Below are 26333 nucleotides of genomic sequence, written 5' to 3' on the forward strand. Positions count from 1 at the left end.
AGAATCGGAAAAGAATGCTTCGTAGCTGGCGCCAGCATCTTGTACTCATTCATCATTCGCTGCTCGTGCAGTGAGGACGTCTGCTCGCTCTTCAAATAGTAAAACCGTTGTCTAGTGCTTCACATTTCCATAAAGTGTTCTCGGTACTCGTGAGTTGTGATTCTCATTAATCTGAACGCGAGGGAAACTATAAACTTTTAAGTCTGCGTATGTATGTATAGTATTTCTTATATTTGCTTTTATTTTGTTTGAATATATAGTATTATTGAATGTTCTATCATAGGCGCAGTCACACAATTTATCAACCTTTAACCCAATTAAAATGTGCGATAAGGAGACATTGTTTCCATTAAGAAAAACAAAAACAAATAATTAAAATTCTGCTTATACAATTTCCAGTTATTTTTTGCCATTAAGACATTTCCCTTGCATATTTCTGACCCAATTAATGCAAAATGCATTTTACTACCATGCATAAAAGAAAGATTTGCGTCATTTGGCGATGTTATTTAGCTTTGTTGCACAGCTCCCATCTATATATCCGCATATAGACAGATATTTTATATACATATATACACAATTATAAACAATGGCATTTTGCAAACAAGGAACAAAATTGGCACATTGTTTGATAAATTCCAATCATTCATCCATCTTCGAGTATAAATTGCATTCCACATTTGTTTATAACATCCTGTTGTAAACATTATTTCGCTGCAATTTCTCAAAAACCAAACAACCCAAATTATTCAATCATTTAACAAGCTAATTTCCAAACGGCGCCATTGCAATTTACATCTCAAATTGATTCAGTTTCCTCTCCCCTCAGACCTCACGCACTTCAATAATTAATTGCAATCTGCATAGAAGTCGCTAATTGAGGATCAGCGGAAACGTCGATCGGCACGCACCAAAATGGCAAACACAATCCAACGATCTATAGCTTTGCTATTCCTAACACTAATTGGTCTGGTTCTACAAATTGAAGCATCGCCAGTCACGTAAGTACTTTACAATAAAAACTAGAAAGAATTTAAACATTGTTTATTTTCTAAACAAAAGTGAAGTTTAAGAGTCTTTTTTTGTAAAACAAAATTTAACTATGAAGTAAATAAATTGTGGAACAAATTTACTTTAAATAAATCGATTTAAATTTGGAAAACTATAAAATAAAATATTACCGGTTTCATAAAAAGAATAAATATAAATAAGTTTTTAAATCGATTTGTAAAAAGAACAGAAGAATAATAATGATTATAAAATATTGAAATCGTGACAAAAAATTTACATTAAATAAATCAATTTAAATGAAAAACAACTTTTATAAACGAAGAATAATGATGTTATGATAACTATAATTATTATTATAGAAATTCTTGAAACAATTTTGAATTATTTTAAATGAATTTAGAAAAAGCGCAGAAGAATAATGATCATGAATATATTTGATACTATATTTTAATAAGAAAGGTTTTTGAATTTTTTTCTTATAATTTATTAAATGAGATATCTCAAGTATAACAAAATTAATGAGTGGCTTTTATACCTTTGTATTGGAATTATTAAAATCGTTTAGTTAAAGAATTGATAGGTGTTTGTTTTAAATTATCATGATATTTTCTTTAAACAATATATTTAAATTGATAAATTATTTAGTTCAACATTTCTTTAGGTAATAATGAAGATTTTTTTGATACTTTAATAGAATATAATGAGAAAGAATAATATAAATAATAGAATATCGTTTAATAAATTCCTTTGATCATAAAATACAAAAATTCTCCATTTTAAATATAAAATATTTGAATAAATCTTTTAAATGTTTGTTGATCGAAATCTTTGCTTGATTATTTTGATACTTATTTTTATGATGCACTGTGAAATCACTCAGTACTCGAAGACCATCAAAAGATTCTAAAAACAATGTTGTAGAACCCATAGATTTTTGTTACTTTTGAGACCTATTTGGATGCGTCTTTTTATGAGGCATCTATAAAAAACGAGACTCGTGAAGCAAATGTAGCAAAGATAATTCTCCACTCTATTCCCAGACTAGTCTCGCATTTTGACACATGTCAAACAAGCGTTCACACTTTGCTTCGGATTTCTCTCCCCCGTTCTGCCTTTCCCCCCTCCTAGATGCCATGTCGAATTTTGAAATATAATGCACTAGAAATATGTTCGCAAAACGTGGAAAACATCAGAGAGAGAGAGAGAGAGAGCGGCGCCAGGACGTCAGCGATCTCGACATGCAACACTCAACTAGTCCCCGACTCCTAGACACAGACACGTCTCTCTCCCCTCCCCTTTTGCCATATGCTGCTGTGAAGGGGGCACTAAGCGCTCTGTCAGTTCCGATACCGAAACTCCCGAGAACTGCCAAAACTAATCACTGTTGCCTTCAAAAGAAAGGAAAAGAAACAGAGACAGAGAGTGAGATCTGTTCCGCCTGCGTTTGTTTGTTTGTTTATTTTTGGCCCAGAGCTGGATGCACACACTTCATGCCAAATGCAGATGGGATGCATGGGAAAACGTAATGGAATGGGGAAGGGAAGAGATCAGCAGGCGTACCCACACACATATCTACATATGTTGCCACGCTGTTTATGCGCAACTCTCCATCTCCCTCTCCATCTCCCTCTCCATCTCCATCTGCATATCTATCAACATCAATGCATTTCCCACACACACAGCACAAACAGAACACTCGCCCCATAAACTAAAAGGGTTTCTGACCCTGAGAGATGAGCGATGAAAATTATTAGCTGTCAGGGTGGGCCATGCAAAGTTTACGAGAATTGATCTCGATCTTAACAACAACTCATTTATAGTCCTCCCCTCCCACTCTCTCTCTCTCACTCTCTCTTAATCGTCCCTCTTCAACCCCTTAACTCAGTCTGCGATCTCTACGATCCGAGCTGTCGATAGACTGAGCCATAAATGGCCAGTGGTGGTCTCTCCCTCCCTCTCACTCTCTCCCTCCCTCTACCTCTCTCTCAGTGCCAGTTCCCTGCCCCCCGATACTTAATGGAGATTAATCTAATTCCCTCAATTCATTGAGATGTTCTTGCACATTATACAGATGTCTAAGTATTATACATTTTTAGCATATCATTGAAAATTCTAATTTATTTCACATACTTTAGAAATATCGTAATGAACTATTGAGATGCATTTGAAAATTTTAAGAAATTTTTAACTTTTGCTGCACTTTTAAGTGGATTATTATATTTTCACTTGGATTAAGAACAATAAAGTAAATCAAAATTGAATATTTAGTTTTTTTAAGTATAAAATCCTATTCAAATCAAATTTAAAAAAAAATAAATAAAAAATCAAAGGAAATAATAAAATAAAGATCTTCGAAAAATTCCTTAAATGTTGTTTGAAAATTTTAAAAATTTATTAACTTTTCCTGCACTTTTAAGTGGATTTTATTTTACAATCTTTCACTTGGTTTAAGAACTGCAGAATAAATAGAAATTTAACATTAATTTAAAGTGAAAATATTTTATAATAAATAAAGACCAAAAATACCATGCAAATTATAGTTTTTTGATTAATTTTTTTTAACTTTTATTAAAAATAGAACTTGTGAATTTAAACACATAAAATAAAATTAAAAAAATAAGTAAAATATGTATAGTTTTTTTTTAGCTCCTTTAAACTTGTCAAATTAAATAATAAAAATATTAAAATAAATAATTTTGGAAGGAAATATTTCAATGTAGATTATATATTTTTGTTAATAAGATTCTATTTATTTTAAATGGAATATTTAAATGTAATATTTTAAGTAGATATGTATATGGATTACGTTTTTCAAAAAATGAGAAGAGAATCAGATCATGATTACTAAGGGTAAATTGTAATACAAAAAATAAAATAAGTACCAATTACTATATTTAAAATAAAAAAGATAAATATTCGATTAAATTTAAATGGACATGGACACATTGAAATATGTATATTTTATAATATTTTAATGTGTTTTACCGAATCAAGAACAAAATAAGTATTTCGGATATATTTTCGTTCATTTTAATCCATTATGCCAAAGGCCAAAGCAGCCAGCGCTAGTAAATTTACGCTAGGTTATAAATTAATTTACAATCTAAGCCTAATAATAAATAAATAATCCTTGAATATGATTTAAATATTTGATGAATAACTTTTTTAACTTTCATCTTCCTTGCAGTAATGATCAGCTCGACGAGTCGATAAAGTATCTGATCCGAATGTACCACCAGCTGGACAATAAACTGGAACGTCACGAGCATCGCGAACGTGCTGCCGCTGAGATCATGAAGAAGGCGATGCAGGTGCTCCAAAAGGGTCAAAAGAACATGGAGCCGATCAACGGCATCTTTGGGCGACTCGACGAACGTGTCAGTCAAATAGAAACAATGTTGATTACAGTGAGTACAATAATGAATATATAAAAGATGTAAATTATATAATATATACATGCGCAGCAAGAGGAGAAATCCAATACGCAGTCGGAGAAATTCAATCAGGCCATCGATCACATGTTCAAATGGATGCGAGAGAACGACGAATGCTTCAAGCGTCCGCCAGTTGCTCCAGTCGCAGCTGCTCCAGCTTTACCCAATGCCTTTGTGAGCGAAAAGCAGCAGATCAACAAACAGTTGCTGGAGGAGCTGAAGAAACTCTCGAGCTCGGTGACAGATTTGCTGAGCAGCAGCAAAGAGGCAGCCAAGCAGACAGCAAGCAACTTTGAACACATGCCACGCACAGACGAATTGTTGCAGCAAATCGAAGCGAAGTTGCAACAACACACAGCAGTTGCTGTGACCACGGTGTCGCCTCCGAAGAACGATGAATTCGAACAGCAATTGTTGGAGCGTCTCGGTGCCTTGAGCAGCGATGTGGCGCAGTTGCGAAGCGTTCCCGTGACGACGCCAGCGCCTCAGGTGGCCAAGGGACTCAATGAGCAGGACAAGGCGTACATCCAAGAGCTGAACAATGAGACACTCAATGCGTTGGCAGCGTTGAAAACTGAAGCGCAGTCTGCACAGCAAGCAGGTGGGATTAGAACTCTCCACTTTTATTTCTCATTCCTAAAACTTCTTTCCTTTCGACAGCTTTGCGTCAGGCCACCGAGCAGCTGCAGCAAACAGAGGCCAACATCCAAGGCGAACTCAAGCAGCTGACCACAGATGTGGGTCAACTGCAGCAGTTCAATAAACAGATCAATGCCAGTCATAATAAACTCAATGATGGCTTCGATGCGCTGGGCAAATTCAACAGCATTATGATGACAAATTCCGAGGTGGTGCTCGATACGCAGCGCAAAGTGGAGTTTGGCACACTGCAGATTGTGCAGAAGGTGAGTCTGCTCGTCGAGCAGCAGCTGGCGGAGTTGACAACACTGGTGAAGTCACGTTTTGCTGAACTGGATGCCAGTGTGGTGAACACACAGCAGGAGGCGAATCGCAACATCAGTGGACAGTTGGACACGGCGCTCACTCAGGTCTGGCATCGCATTGAGATCATGAATGGAGAGCTGGGCAAGAGTCGGGAGCTGTTGATGTTGATGCAGTCTGGCCATGATGGCTATGTGAACAGCACGTTTGCCACGATGATGGGACTGAGTGCCAAGGTGGAGGAGACAAAGAAGCACATGATTGATATGGACGATAATCTCAACTATTTGCTGGGCAAGCTGTCGTTGATGTCCAGCGAGTTTGCCAACATCAAGAAGGGTTTGGCCGACTCGTTGATGGATCTGCGCAACTCCTTCCAGATGATACACGAGCGCATGCCCAGCAACTCGGGTTCGCAGCAGAAGAATCAGTATCTGACCGATGTGAATCTGCTGTCCAAGCGCCATGTGCAGCAATGAGAGAGAGAGAGAGAGAGCGTTCACTTCACCCAAAAAATACATAAAATATAAATATAAATACAATAAAAATAGCTAACACTAGCGTCTAAGCGAATCGAACTTACCCTCAAATATTTATGCTTAACAACAACAAACTTACAAATCCATTTTGTTTGTGAATCTCCTTGGCAAAATACAGCAAATATTTCGTTTATGAACAAATTCTTTAATCTTGTTTCTCGTTTCACTCTCAGCTTAACGCTTTCGCTATAGCTTAACTTAAATTAAATTACATATGTATTAACCTAACCAACTACAAAACAGAACGTAGTTGGGAGAACATTGCGCTTTAAAGGATCTTTTGTTGTTGAAGTTCTTTTATATTAAGGATTATTTGCCCCAACGCTGCTCACAGCGCGCATATTTGTACAGCAGCTGGGCAAAGCATGTGGCATCAAAGTGCCGCCCACTCGGATGCGTGTGGAACTCGGTGAATCGTGCATGCCACGGCAACAGGCCAAAGGTGCACGTCACTCCCGAGAACACAATTCCCAGTTCGGGTTCTGGCACCGGGATTCCCAGCTCTTGGTTGAGGCGCTCGTTCAGCTTATCGCTGAGCAGCTCACGCTTCGTCAGCAGCTGCTGCACCTCGGTTGTGCCACGATTCACGTACAGTTCGCGGCACAGTTTGGCAATCAGCGCATGGCCATCCAACAACGCGTTGATTTGAAAGACCTGGAAACAAACACAAAATAATTAACTCGTAAATAAGATAAGCGTACAACAAGGGAATATGTTAGGTAGAGTTTGCCTGACTTTGCGATACCCGTTTGCCCTATCACACTTAAAGGCACTTAAAGAATTTGCTGTTAAGCAATTATTACATTTTCTATATTTATAAAATACTTTCAGTTTTTCTATTTCAATTTCAACAAACTTAGTAGACCCTTTTCCACTTTTTCAAAGTAAAGGTTCTATTATAGTCAACTTTACTTTCGCGTTAAGCGTTACTTTCTCATTATTACGCTTAACAGCACTGAACGAATGTGCTTTTCTTCTTATATTTCCATTTTATCAAACTTAGTTTGCCCTTTTTCACTTAAACTTAAAGTTCTATTACAGTCAACTTTCTTTTACTCACTATTTTCTTATCACACTTAACGGCACTGCATGAATGTGCTCTCATGGTATTCTTTAATGTTTTCTATGCTTATCTTCTTATATTTCGACAAACTTAGTAGTCTTTCTTCCACTTTTTCAAAGAATCTATTAAAGTCAACTGTAGCGTTAAGCGTCACTTTTTTATTAACTAAAGTGTGACGGCTAAGTGATACGATACGTTTGCCCCATCACACTTAACGGCACTGAAAGAATGTGCTCTCATAGTATTCTTTTATGTTTTCTATGTTTCTTTCCTTATATTTTTTTATCCCAACAAAAGTAGTAAACCATTTCTCCACTTGTTTAAAGTAAAGGGTCTATTACACTCTACTTAACTCTTAGCCTTAAGCGCAATCGTTAAGCGTTACTTTTTCATTACGTGAAATTATGTAAGATTAAGCATCTGTATTCAAAGCTAATTAAAAACGCTGCAACTGAAAGTGACCTTTAAAAATTATTGCTTGCTTTATAACAATAATTTAATAAGTACAGTAATGAGCTTAATAAGTTTTAATGTTTTCAATGGAATGTTCTAAATTATAAAAAATAATATAATATACATTAATGAGTTTATTAAATTTCAATGAAATGTAATACATTTAATAAAAACAAAACATTAAATAAAGGATCTATATAATCCCATTAATTATTATTTATTAATATTCGCATTCCACACTAAAAAAATACTACGTATTTAACATTTAATTTTTAAGAATGTGCTAATGATCTTCTAATCTACAAATTTCTTTGGAACGTGTAATTTTTATAATTGTTCATTTTCTTGTTGTTTTAACACTCGCATAGAAACTACGAGAGCAATGCGGGTTTCAATTAAATTTTGTCGGATTTTGGGAATGCAAAAGGTCGTTAATAAATTCAAAAACAAGCTACGACGTTTGTTGACCCCTCAGAGAAAACATAAAAAAAGTTACTGAAATTAGGATCTCAACCTCTTTTAATCTCCTTTTAGATCTTGTTATTCAATTAATCAGACAGAAAGACAGTTATGTTTAAATTGTTTAATCTTTGAAGAGAATCAGTCATTAAAGAAAACTATATTCAAAACAAGAATGATTTAACTATTTAAGAACAATTTAAACCTTAATAAATTTTAAATGACGATTTTTGAGATCATTTAAAGTACTCACAGAATACATTTTAAATATATTGATAGAAAATTTCTCGATAAAATTAATTGTCACAATTACTAAAATAAACACTAAGTAAACCATGAAACTTTTTGAACACACACAAAATTTTAAAAGTTGGCTTGCCACAAACTGAACATAAACTTCTACCACACTGTCTACCGGGTATTATGATGAATTGTAACAGTTTATAGTTTGAACTTTGATAACACGATTCACGCTTTTGGGTTTGCTGCTTATCAAGACGAGACTGTTTCCGCTGAATGAACTCACCTGCAATTCGCCAATAGTTCTTCCGTTGGCATTAACACATTTATTATTGCCATTTTGTTCTAGTATTTGTTGTTTGTTTTGCTTTTGTGATGGCCAGTAATACAATCTGTCTTTGGACCACTGACAGAATCGCCCGATGTCCACATAACCATTTTTAACACTACGCGCATCGTAGACACTCAGATAGGGTATGCCAACTAGTTGGGCATACCCGAAAATGCGTTGCAACTGCGACGCATCAACATAACGTTCGTCGGCACCAATCACAAGCACCAAATGTTTTGGCAGCTTTTCCAGTTCGCGAATCGTGCGTTCAAACAACAAACGATTATTCTGCTGCCGTCGATCACATTGCCAGTAGTCATATGACCTGTGTGCGAAAGCTTGCAATCGATGCCACAGTAGCTGCAGCAGCTCGTATGTTGCAACGAGCAGCAAGAGAAGTTGGCCAATCCATAGGCACAATAACTGCATCATCATGTTGCTGTTGTTACTGTTCTTGTTGTCTTCGTTCTGAATGGAATGTGGCTGCTGTTGTCTATTTCTAATTGGTCTTTTAGCCGCAACGTCGTTGGGCCGCCGGCGAACGTCGCTGCTCCTGTTGCTTGTTTTGTTCTCGTGCTGCTGCTGCCGTTTCCAACCATAACCTGTAAACGATATGGATAAAGTGCATTGTTTATGTTGTGTTCAACTACTTACGTATGTTAAGCGGTAATTGTTCGATTTGTACTACGGCTGACAAGCAACATGTTTTCAACTTTTAATTTTTCATCATCTTTTTTGCCGCACACATTCGCACATTTACACGAACATACGTGTTCTACGTTGGGCGTGAATGGCAGTTCTAACAATTGGCACCGTTATCGACCGGCCGCCACACTGATGTGCTGTTAGCTAACATTAAGCGCTTCAAATGTAGTTTTCAAAAGGCGAATGCAAGATTATCGTTTTCAATTATTTTTTTGAGTGAATGCATTTGAAATTTATATTTATTTTTAAATATAGGTACACGACAGTTCCATGTTGATAAATAAATATTCTTGACGACATCTAACTTTTTTGTAAACCACTGCACTAAACATTTGTTTAAATCACGCGCCTATATGCCACCGCGCAGCTAATATACCAATTTACTTTTGCACTGTAACCGGCTCGTATTTGTTTTTGGTATATTTGCCAATTTAGCTTGATGGTCACACTCGCCTTCAGGTGTTAACGAGAATAATCGTTCGCTCATTTTATTTTGCTACAGACAGCCTGCTTCAAACGAATAAAACGGGTCCGCCGAACTCTCTCAATTGAAAACATAATTATTCAATAATAATTGTAATTTCTAAATACCTAATAACTTTGACATTTGTCATCAAAAATTAATGTTAAAGTAATTAAACAAAAAAAAACACAGTGGAGCGCGGATTGACAAAAAACATAATCAATTCGAAGAAAAAAGTGTAGTGTAAATCTATATTATTATTTACATCAGTTTGTTAAACGCTTTTTTCCTGAATCGCGGTCTTGTTTTACACAGCGGCAATTGCCGCTAAATTGCGCGTGTGTTTGTGTGTTTGATTGAGTGCGCTCGCGTGTGTGCGTTGATTTTATTTGGCAGTGGCTGCCACGCCCCGTCCGCCCAACAGAAAATTCGTGAAACGCAACAATAAGTTGCAACTGGCCACAAGGTTAAAGGACGCATCATCAGTTGCTGTCGAGGTCAACCAAACGTCATCTACAGGTCCCCAAAGGAGAAGCTACTGCAGAGCGAAAGAGAAAGATGTCCACCGCGTTTTTAACACTTATTGCCGTCATTGTGTGCATTCTATTTCGCATTCTCAATGTGCACAGTCAACCGCTTAAGCCCAGTGTTTGGTGTCTGGATGAACAGTTTCTAGATTGTTTGTATAAAATTGCGCCGGTGCTGCGAGAGCCGTAAGTAGAGCAAAAAAAAAAGCCAAAGCTAAGGCATACATATTGTACACACACACATATACACAAACCCCACATACCTAGTACATTAGTGTATATGGGAATTATCGATATCGATATGCAATCGCCATTTGTTGTGTTTTGGTTTTGCTGCCCACACGCGCATTACTCCTACACACAAACATATGTACATATGTACATACGTAAGTGTTATCCAGCATCTGTATGTATGTATGTGCATGGGTGTGTTGAGGCTCACGCCACACGCTCAGCTGTTTCATGGATGGCGTGTGGCATCCACATTACAGCCAAATCAAAATGTTAGCTAACAGTCGATGCATTAAACTAATGAGCAACGCAATTCAATGACACGAGCTGAAAATCTATTGAAAATGATTAACCAATTTTAGTTCATTTCAAACTGTTGACAACAAATTGTATTATTATAAATACATTTATGATTATTTTCTTTTTTTCTACTTTAAAATATTACTTTCAACTTGTTGAACATTGACTACTTCTATTACATTGTTTACTTAAAAATACCGCAAGTGGCCAGTGTCATTTTACACGCTTACTTTGTTATGAAATACCAACAAAAAAAATGTTCAATTGCCATAATTACAAATCGCTAATCAGTTTACAAGCAAAACGTAATCTCACTTGCACTATTCAGTTTCCATTCCACCATCGGCGTCACACTTATTTTTTCACATGCACAAAGTTCAAGTAATCGTCGAACACAGCTGTGGCAACCAGAAGCAGATGAATCATTAGCCGCAATTAGTAATAGCAACCAATCGAAAGGCACTACGCGATATTTAAAATAATGAATATATAATTATAATTAGCGCTGATGGATTGACAGCTGATCCATTAAGCAATTTGATCAGCACCTGAGATTTGCATTGAATTGTCGAATTTGCGAGGCTCCAAAGACCATGACTTTTGTCATGGGAAACTTTTAATTTGCGCAATTCATATTTACAATTTGTTATCTAATGGCAAAAGAACCCTATCAGTTGCCTAACCGCCAAAGCCGTCTGACTATTTAGTTTGCTATCTTCGGTTCGGAACTGGCTGACTTTATAGCTATGGGCATTATCAGCAGGAAGAAAAGTCAATACACCGCTAAATATAGTAAATAGTGGGTTATTGAGTCAAGCGTTCATTTCAGTGCAGATTAAGTGCAAACATGTGTGTACGGGGTACTTTAATCTTTTAATTTAAAACATAAACAAACTGTATACATTTCAAAATTTAAATAGGGAATTAAGTGATTTTATAATAAACACTATTTTCGGTCTCTTCAAATTCAATTTTAAATTTAATCGGCGTACCTTAAATGCTCGGAAAATTCTTAGAAACAAAAACCAAAAAACTAATGCCAAAGATTAGATTATGTTTATGTACAGAAAAAAACCTAATTAGATCCCTAGTGTAAACTGGAATTGAGCAGATAGACCCAACGGATATTGTTCATAAAAATCGGCACAATCTGAAAGTGTTTTATATACTTTTTGAGAGTTCATAAAATTTCATCAATAATTGCGTGACCAAAAGGTTATCAAAAATGCTCTGTGACGTTGCCAAAAACTTTGCAAGCTCGCTGTACTAACATTTTCTCGAGGTCGTATAAACGCGCCTGGAAAATTTTCACTCATTTTTATTACAAAATCCATATAAAATACTTGTGTGTGTGTGTGTGTGTAAAAGTGTGTGTATAGATAGATTTCTTTTGGTTTCTTATTGGCAAAATATTTGTGAAATGAATAATCTTTGAATTGTTGGTTCGGTGGCGATTTTTGTGTTTATTTTATTGTCTCTCTCACTGCTGCTGTTTTGCTGTCTGCTGTCCGCCGGTCAAATGGTGATAAGCGTCAACGGTGCAAAGTGCTAAACATAATTAATTACGCAGCAAGCAAAAGCAAAAGCGACTAACGCCTAGCAACCAACCATTTTCAAATGGAACGAAGCAGAAGGCACTGTAAAATTTAATTCCATAAGCACATACAGTAATAAAATTGTATCGTATGTACAGTGTGTGATTGTCTTTGTGTAGAATGATAAAAGTAAGAAAGCCGGCAAAAACAAATTGCCACGTTCCTTTGCTTTGTTATTCACCATCTCTCTTATTCAAATGGCAAAGCAGCCGGCAGGCTGGCTACCTGTTTGTGTTGTGTTTTGTTTTTGTTTTTGGCGTTTTGCCCACTCTCGTGCTTCGCTGCTTTTGTTTGACAACAAAGATTGCGTAAGCGCAAAGAGCGCGAACGCTGCTCATCAAAAACAGCAACAACAACAATGCAGTTGCTGCTGCTGCTTCTGCTCTGCTCTCTTTCTCACACATTCTGCTTTGGTACACAAAACGAGCTTAAGAAAGTTCTATCGCATTTGCTTTGCCTACGCAATGGGTTACACTGCATGAGTCAGCTGCACACACTCATGCATTTGCATACACAGACGCTTGCACATGTATGTGTGAATTTGCACTGCTCTTGAAATTGTACAAAAATTGTATTGTATTTTATCGCGACAAGGGAATGGTAGCAGCTGTTGAACTACTTAAATATTTAATGGCCATTGATCTACATACACACATATTTTCACCCACGTTAATTAATTATTAATACTCAGCGATTAACAATTGATATGCGTATCATTTGCTCTTTGTACAAATTTGTCCCCAATCCTGCTTTTGATTGATACTAATTGAACTAGTTTGGGAAGTGAGAGCAAAGAGAATGAGAGGAATGCATAGTAAAAGTGCTTTTGTGCACGTTTTTGCACGCCTGACAACAACAAGAACAACAACCAGAACATTTGTTAGTCGCGGCGCTGATTTTGTCAGCTCAATTGATTTCAATTGAATTCTAAGAGTTGCTTTATTCGTCATTCGTTTTTTGTGGGCATTGTGCAAAACTTTTGGCATTGCTTTTCAGCTCTTTTGTCGCATACAATTAGTTAAATTTGTTAGAAAACTTGATTGCAGTATATGTATGTATGTATATAATCATTATTTAGTATATCTTTGCTGCTTTACCGCTTTGCTAGTCAAGTTCAAGGTCGTAAAATTATTCATTACTTCTGAGAATTCTTTTTGCTAGCAAAAAGAACAAGCGTATATTTAAAACAAGCAAATAAGAAAATTAATTTGCATTTAAAAAAAAACTAGAAGAATTCTTCAGTATTAAATAAAAAAAAAGCAAAAAGTTATTTTTGCATCGGCCGGGAATCGAACCCGGGCCGCCCGCGTGGCAGGCGAGCATTCTACCACTGAACCACCGATGCTTGTGTCTGTTGGACAGCGATATGCGTATTTCAATGCGACACTCGCTGGAAGCAACAGTTTGTGGTGTTTAGTTAATTTGTTAAGCTGTTTGAATTATGCATAGAAGTTTTACTTTTTTGACACAGCTGTCTGGCTCTCAGACAAATTAACAGCACGCGATTGGAAATTACTAAATTACATTTTTTTTCAAATTCTCCTTTGTAGCTATGTTCCGCCGAGACTGTGGGGTTTCAGTGGCCATGTGCAGACCGTCTTGCATAGCATTGTGGGTCGTGTCCGTTGCCCCTGGCCTTTGGGTGAACGTGTCTATCTCTCGTTGGGCGATGGCTCCACGTTAACCTACGATTTGTATCAACCCCTCAAGGAGCAGGAGGGTAAGTTGCCTTTAAAAAGTAGTTTAACTACACTTGACTCACACTTCTCTCTTTTTTTTAGATGACATTACTGTGGCCATTTGTCCGGGCATTGCGAATAGTTCGGAATCGGTTTATATTCGCACATTTGTGCACCTGGCCCAGTGCAATGGTTATCGCTGTGCCGTCATGAATCACATTGGAGCACTGCGAACCGTTCAGGTGACCTCGACACGCATCTTTACCTATGGACACACTGATGATTTCGCTGCCATGGTCGAGCATTTGCATCAGAAGTATCAACAGAGTCGCATGGTTGCCGTTGGCTTCAGTTTGGGTGGCAATCTGGTTACCAAATACATGGGTGAAGAGCAGAAGACTAAGCCGAATAGCGTCATTGGAGGCATCTCCATATGCCAGGGCTACAATGCTGTCGAGTGAGCATACGCAACCCTAATCTCAGCACTCTATGAATGCGCTCTTAATTGAATATGTTTTATGCTATATTTCAGGGGCACTAAATGGCTGCTCAACTGGCAGAACTTCCGCCGTTTCTATTTGTACATCATGACGGAGAATGTAAAGAGCATTATACTGCGACATCGACATGTGTTGCTCTCCGACGAGGTGAAGGCACGTCACAACCTCAACGAACGTGAGATTATTGCCGCTGCCACATTGCCGGAACTCGATGAGGCTTACACTCGGCGTGTTTACAACTTTTCATCAACCCAAGAGCTGTACAAATGGAGTTCGTCGCTCTTTTATTTCGATACTATTGAGAAACCCATGATATTTATTAATGCCAAGGATGATCCATTGGTGCCCGTTGATTTGCTGCATCCCATCAAGGAGTATGCAAGTAAGTAAAGCAAACTGTTTCGCTTACAGCGGCCTAACATTGCAGTTGCCTGTATTTGTATTCTGTTATGTTAACATAACAGCATCAATTGCTGCTTAACATAACAGCGCCAAATGCTGCTTAACATAACAGTGTAAATAGCTATTCTGCTAAGTTCTGCAGTTCTGTTAGGCTAACAGACGCCAGCAAGCAGCATAAGTTGACTCATGGCGTAACTCAACCAACAAGCAGCCGTGGCCGAGCGGTTAAGGCGTCTGACTAGAAATCAGATTCCCTCTGGGAGCGTAGGTTCGAATCCTACCGGCTGCGAAAGTTGGAAGAATTTTTTTTTACTTTTTTTAAATTGAATTCAAATAGTTTTTTTCACTTTTTTAAATTTAAACATTTTTATAATTATGTTTTTATTTTTTTTTAATTACAGCTACCCGCGATAAGTCCGCCTATGTGGAGGTGGCTCACGGCGGACATTTGGGCTTCTATGAGGGCGGATTTTTCTACCCGAATCCAGTTACCTGGTTAGATCGCACACTTGTTGCCATGGTTGGATCGCTGGTGATGATGCATGCCGGCGGCAGCAAAGTGGCGACATAAGGAGGCTACTTTCACATGCTCTCTCTCACACTGAATATGAACTATTAATGCCGCAGACCTATATAAAATTGAAAGAAATGAAATTGCTTTTTATTTTTGCCAAAATTCCAAGTTGCTGTCAAAACAAAAGAATCTTATACGAATTAGAACACAAAATACATACATATAAAACTCGATATATATCATAAAAAAAAACAAAAAGAAAAAAAGAATAATAATTGGTGTACGTATGACGCGAATAGTCCCCATATATTCAAATTGATGTAAACTTTGAAAAGTGCATTTAAAACAGAGCATTGAATTGTGTGTATTTTGCATTACGTTAACAAGAACAACAACACTTCTTTTGGACCTCACGATACCATAGACCTTTAGTTTGTATTTTGTAGTTAGTAACGCACATACCATGTACTTATTTCTAAGAAGCCGATTATAATTTAAACCAAATACAGCTTTATAATTACGATGATAAACACACACACACACAGTCCGACAACATTGCCGAGTCACATTCATTTAAATAAGTTAATACAAATTATGAAATTACAGCAAAAACAAAGAAAGAACAAACAAAAAACAAAAATTGCCTTATTGTAGATTTTTTGATATGTGTATATGATTTGTAACTCCCGAGATTTTTTTATATAAATATTTATATTTATATAAATGTATACTAAAGAAATATATATATGTATAGATGTGTGTATTTTACGATAAAGCATTTCCAAATATCAAATTGAGAAACGAAACAATATTGCCAGCAATGGCCAAATTTTTGTACGTATTAAACTTTTTCCGATGTGTTTTTATTAATCGTAATCGAATATCAAAATGAATATGAATATGAATATGAATGAGAAATTGTTGTACCAATGAAATGAAATGAAAACTGTTTTGTGTAGCATGTGCTTAAGTGTCCACAGTCGTAACACAAATATATATACTATGTATGTACATATATGCGTGTTTATATGTAAATTAAATAAAACTATTAACAAAAAACCCAAGTACTTGGATTATCTGGATCGTTTTCAGCCTTAGCTCATGACATATTTCAATTATCAAGCGATTAACCAGCGATTATGTTCCTTACTCTCAAGTGGGAGACTATAAGTAATTCAGTTAAGAGCAACGGAAATTAGTCGAGTTATTGATTTTGAGTGTTGAACATGCAGCTTCTTGGTTGGATTATTCCTTTTTTGGCTTTCATAGTCTTAACAAAAGCAGGAAGTCTGGCAAAGGATGAAAAAGTGCGGTACGATAATCATGTTGTCTATAAGATCAAGTTAAGTAATGTTCTTCAAAGACAACTCTTGCTGCAGCTGGCCAAAAGACATCAAAGTGTGAGTATTGTGTTCAGTGTTCAATTATTATAAATACTTAATATAATCCTTTAATCCTTTAGTACAATGTTTGGAATGAATCCCCCTCGTAACTTCATTTAATGGTCAGTCCAAAAGCCATTTCGGAATTTGAGAAAACATTAAACAGAGCAAATGCCACAGCTGAAATATTTATTCCTAATGTTCAAGTGTAAGTTTAATTGCAGTAATTTAATAGTATTTTAAATTGCGGCAATTCAATTATAGAATAATCAAGATAAGCTAAAGTTTTATTATCAATGGTTATTAAATTAATCTATTTTATATTTGCAGTTTAATCGATAATGAGCATATGGAAAACTCAAAGGCAACTAGCATATTTGGCTGGAAACGTTATAATAACTTAGCTGAGATCGAAGCTTGGTTGGATGGAATACTCGAGAAATATTCGGATGTTACTGAAGGATTTGTGGTGGGAACATCCTACGAAGGACGCACTATAAGAGGCATAAAGATCTCCTATAAAGAAGGCAATCCTGGTTTGTTTATTGAGAGCAATATTCATGCTAGAGAATGGATCACTTCGGCTACAGCGACGTGGTTAATCAATGAATTGTTGAGTTCAGAGGATGAATTGATAAGAGAACTTGCTGAAAATCATGATTGGTATTTTGTGCCTGTGTTGAATGTGGATGGATTTGTTTACACACATGAGAAGGTAAGTGTTTATAAATGCTTGATTAAATATAAATACTAAAAACTTTTCTTTAGGATCGCATGTGGCGCAAGACGCGACAACCTGTTAATCACTCAACTTGCATTGGCACCGATCCCAATCGCAACTTTGATGTGCATTGGATGGAGAATGGCGGCGCTTCCGATGATCCGTGTCAATATGATTATGCTGGAACACATCCTTTTTCAGAGCCAGAAGTCAAAGGCTTGGCGGAATATCTGGGAACTGTTAAAGATAAAGTGAATGTTCTACTGGCTTTCCATTCCTACAGCCAAGTGTTGCTCTCTCCCTATGGCCACACAGATGAAGAGGTTCCTGATAATTTCAACGATCTCCTGCAAGTGGCCAAAGCTTATGCTGATGCATGGAAGCTTTGCCCTATGGCACCAACTATCTCTATGGCTCAACAGCCAAATTACTTTGTGAGTAATTGGATATTTGTAATATATCACAATTGTTTAACAAGATACATTTAGACATGTCATCGGGTGCCACCAACGATTATGCTTATCAGGAGGGCATCAAGATAGCTTACACTGTGGAGATGCGGGATAGAGGAACCTTTGCTTTTGTCCTGCCACCTGCTTTCATTATTCCCAATGCGGAGGAGACATTGATTGGCATTATAGCTTTGCTGGCTGAGTGCAAAAAGCTGGGCTATTTGGCTCTTAAATAAATGGTGTTTTAAATTAATTAAGCTGTATTCAAGCTGAAATTCAACTAATTTAAGATGTGATTTCAATGTTTTAAATTATAAACTGCTTAAGCAGTAACAACTAAGCAAAATGTTGGAATTTTAGTATTCGGTAATTGTTTAAGATGATATTTAAAAACAAAACTTTTTGTCGTTTATTAAAAAAAATCAAATTTAAAATTGGCGCTGAAATATTAATTTTTAATAGCATACTTTTAGGGTGCGCCAAATTTGAAACTGGCTCTGAAAAGTTTAATTTTTATAGCATACTTTTAGGGTGCACTAAGAATATATTTTCGTAAACAAGCTATATCTCGGTCATATCCTGGCGCATTTTCAAAGGACACATATTGCTAGGATCACAAGGACCAACTCTATCGATTGGCATCAAAAAATTATGGGGTTATCTAAGAATCCAACACTTGTAATTTTTTTGTCCGCGGCTCATGAGGAAAAGGTAAAATTTGCAAGTTTCAGGATATCTGGAAAACTACAAGGACGATTTGGATGTCCTTTCGCAGGATCATAGGCCTCACTAAGAGATTGTGTTTGACACATGGCCCGCAAGGATCGGACAGGATACGTCCGAGATATACGCTATTTTCTGTATACAAAAAAGTCCTTGTAACATGGCTCCTTACAGGACATTCGTCCTTTTTAGTATGTCAATCGACTTCTATTGAAAAGAGCTATCCTTTTGCCAAAGGACATCCCAATCGTCCTTCAAATGGCCTAGATACGGCGGAATTTTGGATTTTTTGCCAAATTTTCTATGCCTACCCCTTGAAAAAATTTGAGGTCCCTTTTTTTGAAAAATCTTTAATAGCCTTGAATGCCAATCGATAGTCCTAGTTACTCTGATTACAAAAAGGTATGTCCTTGCCAGATCCTTAAGGATTTCGCCGAGTTATGGCTAAAAAACGAATACTGTATAAGCATTATTCGTTTTGTATTGCATACTTTTAGGGGCAGCCATGCAAAGTATTTCCACCAAATAAAATTCAGTCATAACTTGGACATATCCTGCCGCATTTTTTAAGGACACATATTGTTAGGATCGCAAGGACCAAAACCATCGATCAACCAGCACAATTTTGATTTTTCGATAATTTATTTATAAGGTCAGATATAATTAAAATTAAGACTAACTTATTTCTAAGGCCCTGGCTGCAGAGGCCTCTTCGGCTTTTTGAACAATAGTTTATAATAATAGTTGTAAAGAACCATTTTTAGTTAACTTTGTAAGCAATGCCATGATTTTTTTACAGAATTGAATAATGTAATTTAAAATCATCATTTAAAAAACATATTAGTACATTTCTCTTTACATAGAAACTAGGATTTTAACTATTTAATAGATCTCGTTGGGTTTTTGTTAAAAATAGTGTATCTCACATTTAATTACTTTGAGATGATGAGTTTATTAACATGTGTTTCTAGTTGGCGCCTCCATTTGGAAACCCCCTCTTGGTGTAATCTATCCATAACAGAGCAGAGAAGAGTGCTGCTCCTTGGGCCTTGAGTAGCTCTTAGCATCTCCAGGCTGCCTTTCAAGTGGCCTTCCTTCGATGTGTGCAACTGTGCCGTTTTATAAATGTTTAATGGCTGATTAAAATGTAAATCATTTGCAAGAAGAATCCATGTTAAGTGTGCTTCTTCTGGTTGGCAGACAATGAATCTGAAATTTCAGAAATTCTCAGAAATTTTAATACTCTGTATAATGGTAATATGATGAGGTTGAGGGTGGTTATGGGGGTTTAACGTGAAACAGACTGCAGAAAAGTGTATAAATAGAATCCGGCAATAGTCTAAGCCAAGTGTAAAGTCAAGTATAGTGTAAGCAGAACTTTTAGCTCATTGAGATTTAAGGATTATTTAGTACACTTGGGAGATAAGGAATCAGGAAATCTTTTGGGAGTCTGACTAATTTATTATAGTTTATTAATTAATAATCATTTATTAATACTTATTATAGTGCAGATTGTAAAAAAAAGTAGTCAAATATGTATGCTCTCAAATAAACTACATATATAAATTATAATTATTTAAAGTTACAACCTCGCTTCATTTAAAATTCATTCATATCTCAATGAGTTTTATATTGCCAACTGTCAAAGCGTTTAACAATTTTACTGGCAATATTGCTCAGCAAAAAAATGACGCCAAGGTATTAAGTTTATCAATGATTAAGTCAATGTTTGGCTGACAAGTAGTTCCATATCAATTGATTAGTTGGCCTTTATCTTTACAATCCAACAGTTTGGTTTAGGTAACTTGCTTACTTTATTAATTGGCCATCGACAATTAGTCGAGCTATTAATTTCGTCGAGCATTCAACATGCGTCTGAACTTGTTAATTTCCTTTTTAACTTGTTTGGTTTTTGCTCAAGCAGCAACTTTGCCAAAGGATGAAAAAGTGCGCTACGATAATCATGTTGTCTATAAAATCAACTACAGCAATGCACTGCAAAGAGAATTAATTCTAAAGCTTGTTGAGAGACATCAAAGTGTGAGTATTTTAATGATAAATATTATAAATTAAATTCTAATTTAAATATCTGATTCAACAGTTCAGCCTTTGGAGTGAAACTGCAACAGAACTCGATTTAATGGTTAGTCCAAATGCAATTGAGGAATTTAAAAAACAATTAAGTATTGCAAATACCACTGCTGAAATCTTCATTCCCAATGTGCAAGCGTAAGTCATAGTTTCATTACAATACACTTTTTAATCTCTAGAGAATGGAAATTCAGAAATTCCCGATAAGCACGATTTATTCAATTAATCTAAGATCTACGATTATTTACGCAGTTTAATCGATACTGAAACTGTGGCAAATACGAGAGCTGCTGAATCATTTGGCTGGACACGTTACAACACTTTGGCTGAAATCGAAGAATGGCTGGATGAAATTTTTATCATTTACCCAGCTGTAACTGAGGAAATTATCATTGGACAATCCTACGAAGGACGCACTATAAGAGGCATAAAGATCTCCTATAAGGAAGGCAATCCTGGAGTGTTTATTGAAAGCAATATTCATGCTAGAGAATGGATTACTTCAGCCACAGCGACGTGGTTTATTAATGAATTGCTCAGCTCAGATGATGAATTGATAAGAGAAATAGCTGAAAATTATGATTGGTATATTGTGCCTGTGTTGAATGTGGATGGATTTACGTACACGCATGAGAAGGTTAGAAATATTATCTCTATTAAGTATTACTTATTTCATGAACTCCCTTATAGGATCGCCTTTGGCGCAAAACTCGCCAACCCATCAGCACTTCGAGCTGCATTGGAACTGATCCCAATCGCAACTTTGATGTGCATTGGATGGAGAATGGCGGCGCCTCTTCGAATCCTTGTGCCGAAGACTATGCTGGACCAAATCCATACTCTGAACCCGAAATCAAAGCCATGTCCGATTATTTGAACAGTGTTAGCAGTAAAGTGAATGTGTTGCTCGCTTTTCACTCTTACAGCCAGTTGCTGCTTTCTCCCTATGGCCACACACCTGATGAATTCCCTGATAACTACAATGATCTATTGCAAGTGGCCAAAGCTTATGCCGATGCAGTGGAAGCTTTGCCTTATGGCACTGTCTATCGCTATGGCTCAGCAGCGAGTGTGCTTTGTAAGTATTTGAAATATTTACTCATTGAAAGTCTAATTCAATGCTTTATTCTCCTTTTAGATACCGCTTCGGGAGCCACCAACGATTATGCTTATCAGCAGGGCATCGAGATAGCTTACACTGTGGAGATGCGGGATCGAGGAGCCTTTGGCTTTGTGTTGCCGCCTGCTTTCATTATTCCCAATGCCGAGGAAACATTGGTTGGCATTATTGCTCTGCTGTCGGAGTGTGAAAAATTGGGCTATCTGGCTCTCAAATAAAATTGTCTAATAAATTAATTAAGATTATTTCACGATAAAAAGCGTTTTCCCCATTTCCCGTCTAGCATTGTCGATTTGTTCAGCAGTTGATTTTAGATATGCGTTGCTTTTGGTTGTTGGCTTGTTTTGTGGTCCTGTCAAGTGCCAGGACATCTCAGGACTCTGAGAAAATGCGTTTTGATAATTATAGTGTGTATGAGTTGAATATCAGCAATAAAATGCAATTAAAGTTAATAAATCGACTTTGTGATGCGAGTGAAAAGGTGAGATTGTGTAGAGTGAAAAGGAAATTTTATGAAATTAAAGTGTTTACTTTTTAAAGTACAACATTTGGAAGTATTATGATAATCAATCGAGGAAGATGCATGTTATGGTTGATCCAACTGAAGTTAAACGCTTTCTGCTATTGCTTAAACTCTACGGCATCAGTCATGAAGTACTTATTGCTAATGTGCAAAGGTAAGTTTAAAAAAAGAAGATTTAAATGTTTTATATTCCATATTTCAATTAATTTATACAACTGCTTAGAGAAAAGTATAAAAAATTAGATTATCTAATCTTTTTTTGCACTAATTAAGTTCAACTAAAATATTTAACTATTGATTTCAACAAAGTATTTTATGTTTTTATTTGATAATTTTCTACAATCGAGTTTACGATAAAAAAAAGAGACCAACTTTGATAAGAACAAACAATCAGTTAGCCTTAAACATTGTCATTAAGATTGTTTGAATTACTGTTTGAATTGTTTTATAATTATGAAATTTGTGATAATCGCATTTATATTGGACGGAAGTTCAAAATTTTGGCAGATATAAACTTTTGAGTTCATATAAAATTCGGTATAAAATTTGATATTTATTTTATAATGAAAAAATAATTTATTTAAAATATTCTTGATTGAAATTTCTCAGTTTAATTGATACTGAGACAGAGGCGAATTCCAGATACTCAAATACTTTTGGTTGGAAGCGTTACAATACTTTGGCTGAGATTGAAACTTGGTTGGATGGCATTCTAGAGAAATACTCAAATGTGACTGAAGAATTTGTCGTAGGAACATCCTACGAAGGACGCACTATAAGAGGCATAAAGATCTCCTACAAAGAGGGCAATCCAGGAGTCATTATTGAGTCGAATATTCATGCCAATGAATGGATCACTTCGGCCACAGCAACTTGGTTCATCAATGAGCTGTTGAGCTCGGAGAATCAAGTAGTCAGAGAACTGGCTGAGAATCACGATTGGTATATTGTGCCTGTGTTGAATGTGGACGGGTTTGTTTACAGTCACGAGAAGGCAAGTCAATGTAATAACAGAAAATATTTAAAATATTTAATATACATTCTTTAGAATCGCATGTGGCGCAAGACGCGTCAACCTTCGAATTTCTCGAGCTGCATTGGCGTTGATCCCAATCGCAATTACGATTCGCATTGGATGCAAAACGATGGCGCCTCTGATGATCCCTGCTCTCAGGTTTATGGAGGATCTCATGCTTACTCTGAGCCAGAGATAAAAGCCATGTCTGAGTTTATACTTAGTATCAAGGATAAAGTGAATGTTTTGCTAGCTTTTCATTCATACGGTCAAGTCCTGCTCTCTCCCTATGGTCACACGGCAGAGGAATTCCCCGAGAACTACGCAGATCTAATGCAGGTGGCCAAAGCTTATGCCGATGCAGTTGGAACTCTTTCCTATGGCAGTGTATTTCAATATGGTTCCGTAGCCAGCGTTCTTTGTGAGTTTATATACCATAAATAATATTTAGTATATTTATTTAGTATATTCTCCATTTTATAACCAGATCAAGCAACTGGCGCCACAAATGATTGGGCTTATGAACAGGGTATTTTAATATCCTATACAATTGAGTTTCGGGATTCTGGCAATTTTGGTTTTGTGCTTCCGCCCGCTTTTATTTTACCCAATTGTGAGGAAACTTTGACTGGCATTATTGCGTTGCTTGGCGAGTGCCAAAAATTGGGCTATCTAGATGCTAAATAAATAAATTGCTCAATAAATTCATTAAGATTGCTTTCACGATAATAAAAAACTAGAGTTTGTTTCAACATGATTTAGTTATCGAGTTGGCGTTTTGATTTGGATATAAATCAGTTGATTTTTGCTATGCATTTGATTTGGTTGTTTGCTTCGCTGGTGGTCCTGGCGAGTGCTGGGACTTCACAGGATTCCGAGCAGAAGCGCTACGATAATTACAGGGTATATGAGCTAAAGATCAGCAATAATATACAACTGAAAATCATCAATAAACTCACTGAACTGAGTCAGAAGGTGGGTGGCATTAAGAGAGCATACTTTGTGGAACTTTTTATTAATAATATTTCTGTTTTAGTATGATATCTGGAAGGAATATAATGCGCACACAAAGCAAATGCATGTCATGGTGAATCCCAGTGAAGAAAAACGTTTTCAGCTCTTCTTGAGATTGTTTAATATCAACAATGAACTGCTTATTCCAAATTTACAAAGGTGAGTTAAAGAGAAAGATTTCCTCTACAAAATATTTAAGAAATCTAAAGTTGCAGCTCTTTGAGATCTTTAAAACTTTCCTTAAAGAAATTGTTGCAAAAAGGAAAAAATCTTACTTTAAATGCAACTATATTCTTTAATAACTCAGATATTCAGATATTTCTTTTAGTAAAATTTGAGTAAATAAGTGCGAATGATTCACAACTAAATACTTTAACAAATATTGAAAAAGTTTTGGAGTTCACAGCTCTTTGTAATGTTCAGAACTTCTTTTAAAGAAAAGCTTCACTTTTCTTGTACTTATTTTGTTTAGCAACTTAGAGCTCTTTGAGATCTTGAAATATTCAATTGTAAAAAGAATTGGAGTGATTCATAACAATCAATCAATAATCATAAACTAAACTTTTAATTTCTATATATCCAAATGTTATAAAATCTTTATGATTATCTTATCTTGAGCAAGTTGAATATTTCGATAAATATTATAGAACTCGGTGATAAGAAAGCCTTCAAAGTTAAGGTTAATGGTGTGCATTTTATAGCCCTCGATTTCATGTTCATTAACACTCAATTTATTATATTCCCCTAGTTTGATCGATAATGAAAGTGTGGCTAATGCAAGATATAGCACAACTTTTGGCTGGACGCGCTACAACAGCTTGGCAGAGATTTACACTTGGCTGGATGGCATCTTAGCCGCATATCCTGAGGTTACTGAAGGATCTGTCATAGGACAATCCTACGAAGGACGCGATATACGAGCCATAAAGATATCTTACAAGGAAGGCAATCCGGGAGTTGTCATTGAATCTAATATACACGGTTGTGAGTGGATTACATCAGCTACGGTTACTTATTTCATCAACCAACTGCTGACCTCGGAGGATGAACAAGTTAGAGCGCTGGCTGAGAATCACGATTGGTATATTGTGCCGGTGCTTAATGTGGATGGATTTGTCTACAGTCATGAAAAGGTTTGTATGTTAAACTCTCGATTATAGAATACCTATTTAATATATTTCCTTTCTAGGATCGTTTGTGGCGCAAGAATCGCCAACCCTCGAACACCTCGAGCTGCATTGGCGCTGATCCCAATCGCAACTATGATTCCCACTGGATGGAACAAGGTGGCTCAAGTGATCCTTGTGCCTCGAACTATGCGGGAGCTTATGCTTTCTCCGAACCAGAAATCAAAGCCATGTCGGACTACATCATAAGCATCAAGGACAGGTTGAATATCTTCCTTGGCTTCCACTCTTACAGTCAGTTGGTGCTTTCACCTTATGGACACACTGATCTGGAATTCCCGGACAACTATGATGACATGATGCAGGTGGCCAAGGCGTATGCGGATGCCGTTGAAGCCATGCCCTATGGCAGTGTCTATCAAATTGGCTCCTCAGCCACTGTACTTTGTGAGTTAGAACTCTCTTAATGCTAAGGCAGTTACATTTTCATACAAAATCTTTCAGACTTCACCTCGGGCGGTGCCAAGGAATGGGCCTACAATGAGATGGACATTCAGCTGTCGTATACCATCGAGTTTAGGGATACAGGACGTTATGGTTTCGTGTTGCCTCCGGCGTTTATTCTACCCAACTGTGAGGAGGCAATGACGGGACTGTTGGCCATGATGGCCGAGAGCGACAAGTTGGGCTATCTGAAACCCAAATACGTGTTGTAAATGCCTGGAAAGTTGTGTTGAGCAATAAAGCAATTAAGATTGCCTCAAGTACTAGTGTTTT

The 26333-nt window shown here is 36.5% G+C and overlaps 6 protein-coding genes, 2 non-coding genes and 1 pseudogene across 10 annotated transcripts; 7 read left to right on the forward strand and 2 right to left on the reverse strand.

Annotated features, from left to right (window-relative positions):
- Positions 1-48: 48 nt before the first annotated feature.
- On the forward strand, positions 49-6067 carry LOC132783718 (uncharacterized). 2 transcript variants are annotated; one of them, XM_060789067.1, is made up of 5 exons: positions 49-207; positions 830-1001; positions 4199-4418; positions 4476-5046; positions 5106-6067. In XM_060789067.1, exons 2-5 carry the CDS (start codon positions 916-918, stop codon positions 5864-5866), a joined length of 1638 nt encoding a protein of 545 aa, XP_060645050.1. In that variant the 5' UTR covers positions 49-207; positions 830-915; the 3' UTR covers positions 5867-6067. The 2 variants fall into 2 exon arrangements, with proteins under 2 accessions (XP_060645050.1, XP_060645049.1); XM_060789066.1 differs by having other exon boundaries at positions 50-211.
- LOC132783723 (dehydrodolichyl diphosphate synthase complex subunit nus1) lies at positions 6051-9280 on the reverse strand. 2 transcript variants are annotated; one of them, XM_060789070.1, is made up of 3 exons: positions 9127-9280; positions 8428-9074; positions 6051-6580 (listed from the first exon to the last, which is right to left on the reverse strand). In XM_060789070.1, the coding sequence occupies exons 2-3, from the start codon at positions 8905-8907 to the stop codon at positions 6236-6238; spliced, it is 825 nt and encodes a 274-aa protein (XP_060645053.1). In that variant the 5' UTR covers positions 8908-9074; positions 9127-9280; the 3' UTR covers positions 6051-6235. The 2 variants fall into 2 exon arrangements, with proteins under 2 accessions (XP_060645053.1, XP_060645054.1); XM_060789071.1 differs by having other exon boundaries at positions 8428-9054; positions 9127-9263.
- A 380-nt stretch (positions 9281-9660) lies between these two features.
- Positions 9661-16004, forward strand: LOC132783721 (abhydrolase domain-containing protein 2). Its single transcript, XM_060789069.1, has 5 exons — positions 9661-10353; positions 13844-14013; positions 14075-14429; positions 14505-14854; positions 15276-16004. Exons 1-5 carry the CDS (start codon positions 10199-10201, stop codon positions 15443-15445), a joined length of 1200 nt encoding a protein of 399 aa, XP_060645052.1. The 5' UTR covers positions 9661-10198; the 3' UTR covers positions 15446-16004.
- Trnag-gcc (transfer RNA glycine (anticodon GCC)) lies at positions 13568-13638 on the reverse strand. The gene has a single exon. It is a non-coding gene; the product is annotated as a tRNA-Gly (tRNA).
- On the forward strand, positions 15082-15163 carry Trnas-aga (transfer RNA serine (anticodon AGA)). Its single transcript has one exon. It is a non-coding gene; the product is annotated as a tRNA-Ser (tRNA).
- A 610-nt stretch (positions 16005-16614) lies between the features above and the next one.
- LOC132798168 (zinc carboxypeptidase-like) lies at positions 16615-18247 on the forward strand (annotated as a pseudogene).
- Positions 18248-20502: 2255 nt separating this feature from the next.
- LOC132783652 (zinc carboxypeptidase-like) lies at positions 20503-22142 on the forward strand. The gene is made up of 5 exons (XM_060788971.1): positions 20503-20706; positions 20768-20895; positions 21010-21394; positions 21448-21835; positions 21896-22142. Exons 1-5 carry the CDS (start codon positions 20536-20538, stop codon positions 22093-22095), a joined length of 1272 nt encoding a protein of 423 aa, XP_060644954.1. The 5' UTR covers positions 20503-20535; the 3' UTR covers positions 22096-22142.
- On the forward strand, positions 22128-24165 carry LOC132783650 (zinc carboxypeptidase-like). The gene is made up of 5 exons (XM_060788969.1): positions 22128-22358; positions 22418-22554; positions 23010-23394; positions 23449-23836; positions 23903-24165. Exons 1-5 carry the CDS (start codon positions 22194-22196, stop codon positions 24100-24102), a joined length of 1275 nt encoding a protein of 424 aa, XP_060644952.1. The 5' UTR covers positions 22128-22193; the 3' UTR covers positions 24103-24165.
- On the forward strand, positions 24153-26328 carry LOC132783649 (zinc carboxypeptidase-like). Its single transcript, XM_060788968.1, has 5 exons — positions 24153-24390; positions 24452-24588; positions 25178-25562; positions 25619-26003; positions 26061-26328. The coding sequence occupies exons 1-5, from the start codon at positions 24226-24228 to the stop codon at positions 26270-26272; spliced, it is 1284 nt and encodes a 427-aa protein (XP_060644951.1). The 5' UTR covers positions 24153-24225; the 3' UTR covers positions 26273-26328.
- The last annotated feature ends 5 nt before the right edge of the window (positions 26329-26333 follow it).

This window comes from Drosophila nasuta, chromosome 2L (genome assembly GCF_023558535.2).
Source record: "Drosophila nasuta strain 15112-1781.00 chromosome 2L, ASM2355853v1, whole genome shotgun sequence".
In the NCBI taxonomy this organism is placed as follows: domain Eukaryota; kingdom Metazoa; phylum Arthropoda; class Insecta; order Diptera; family Drosophilidae; genus Drosophila; species Drosophila nasuta.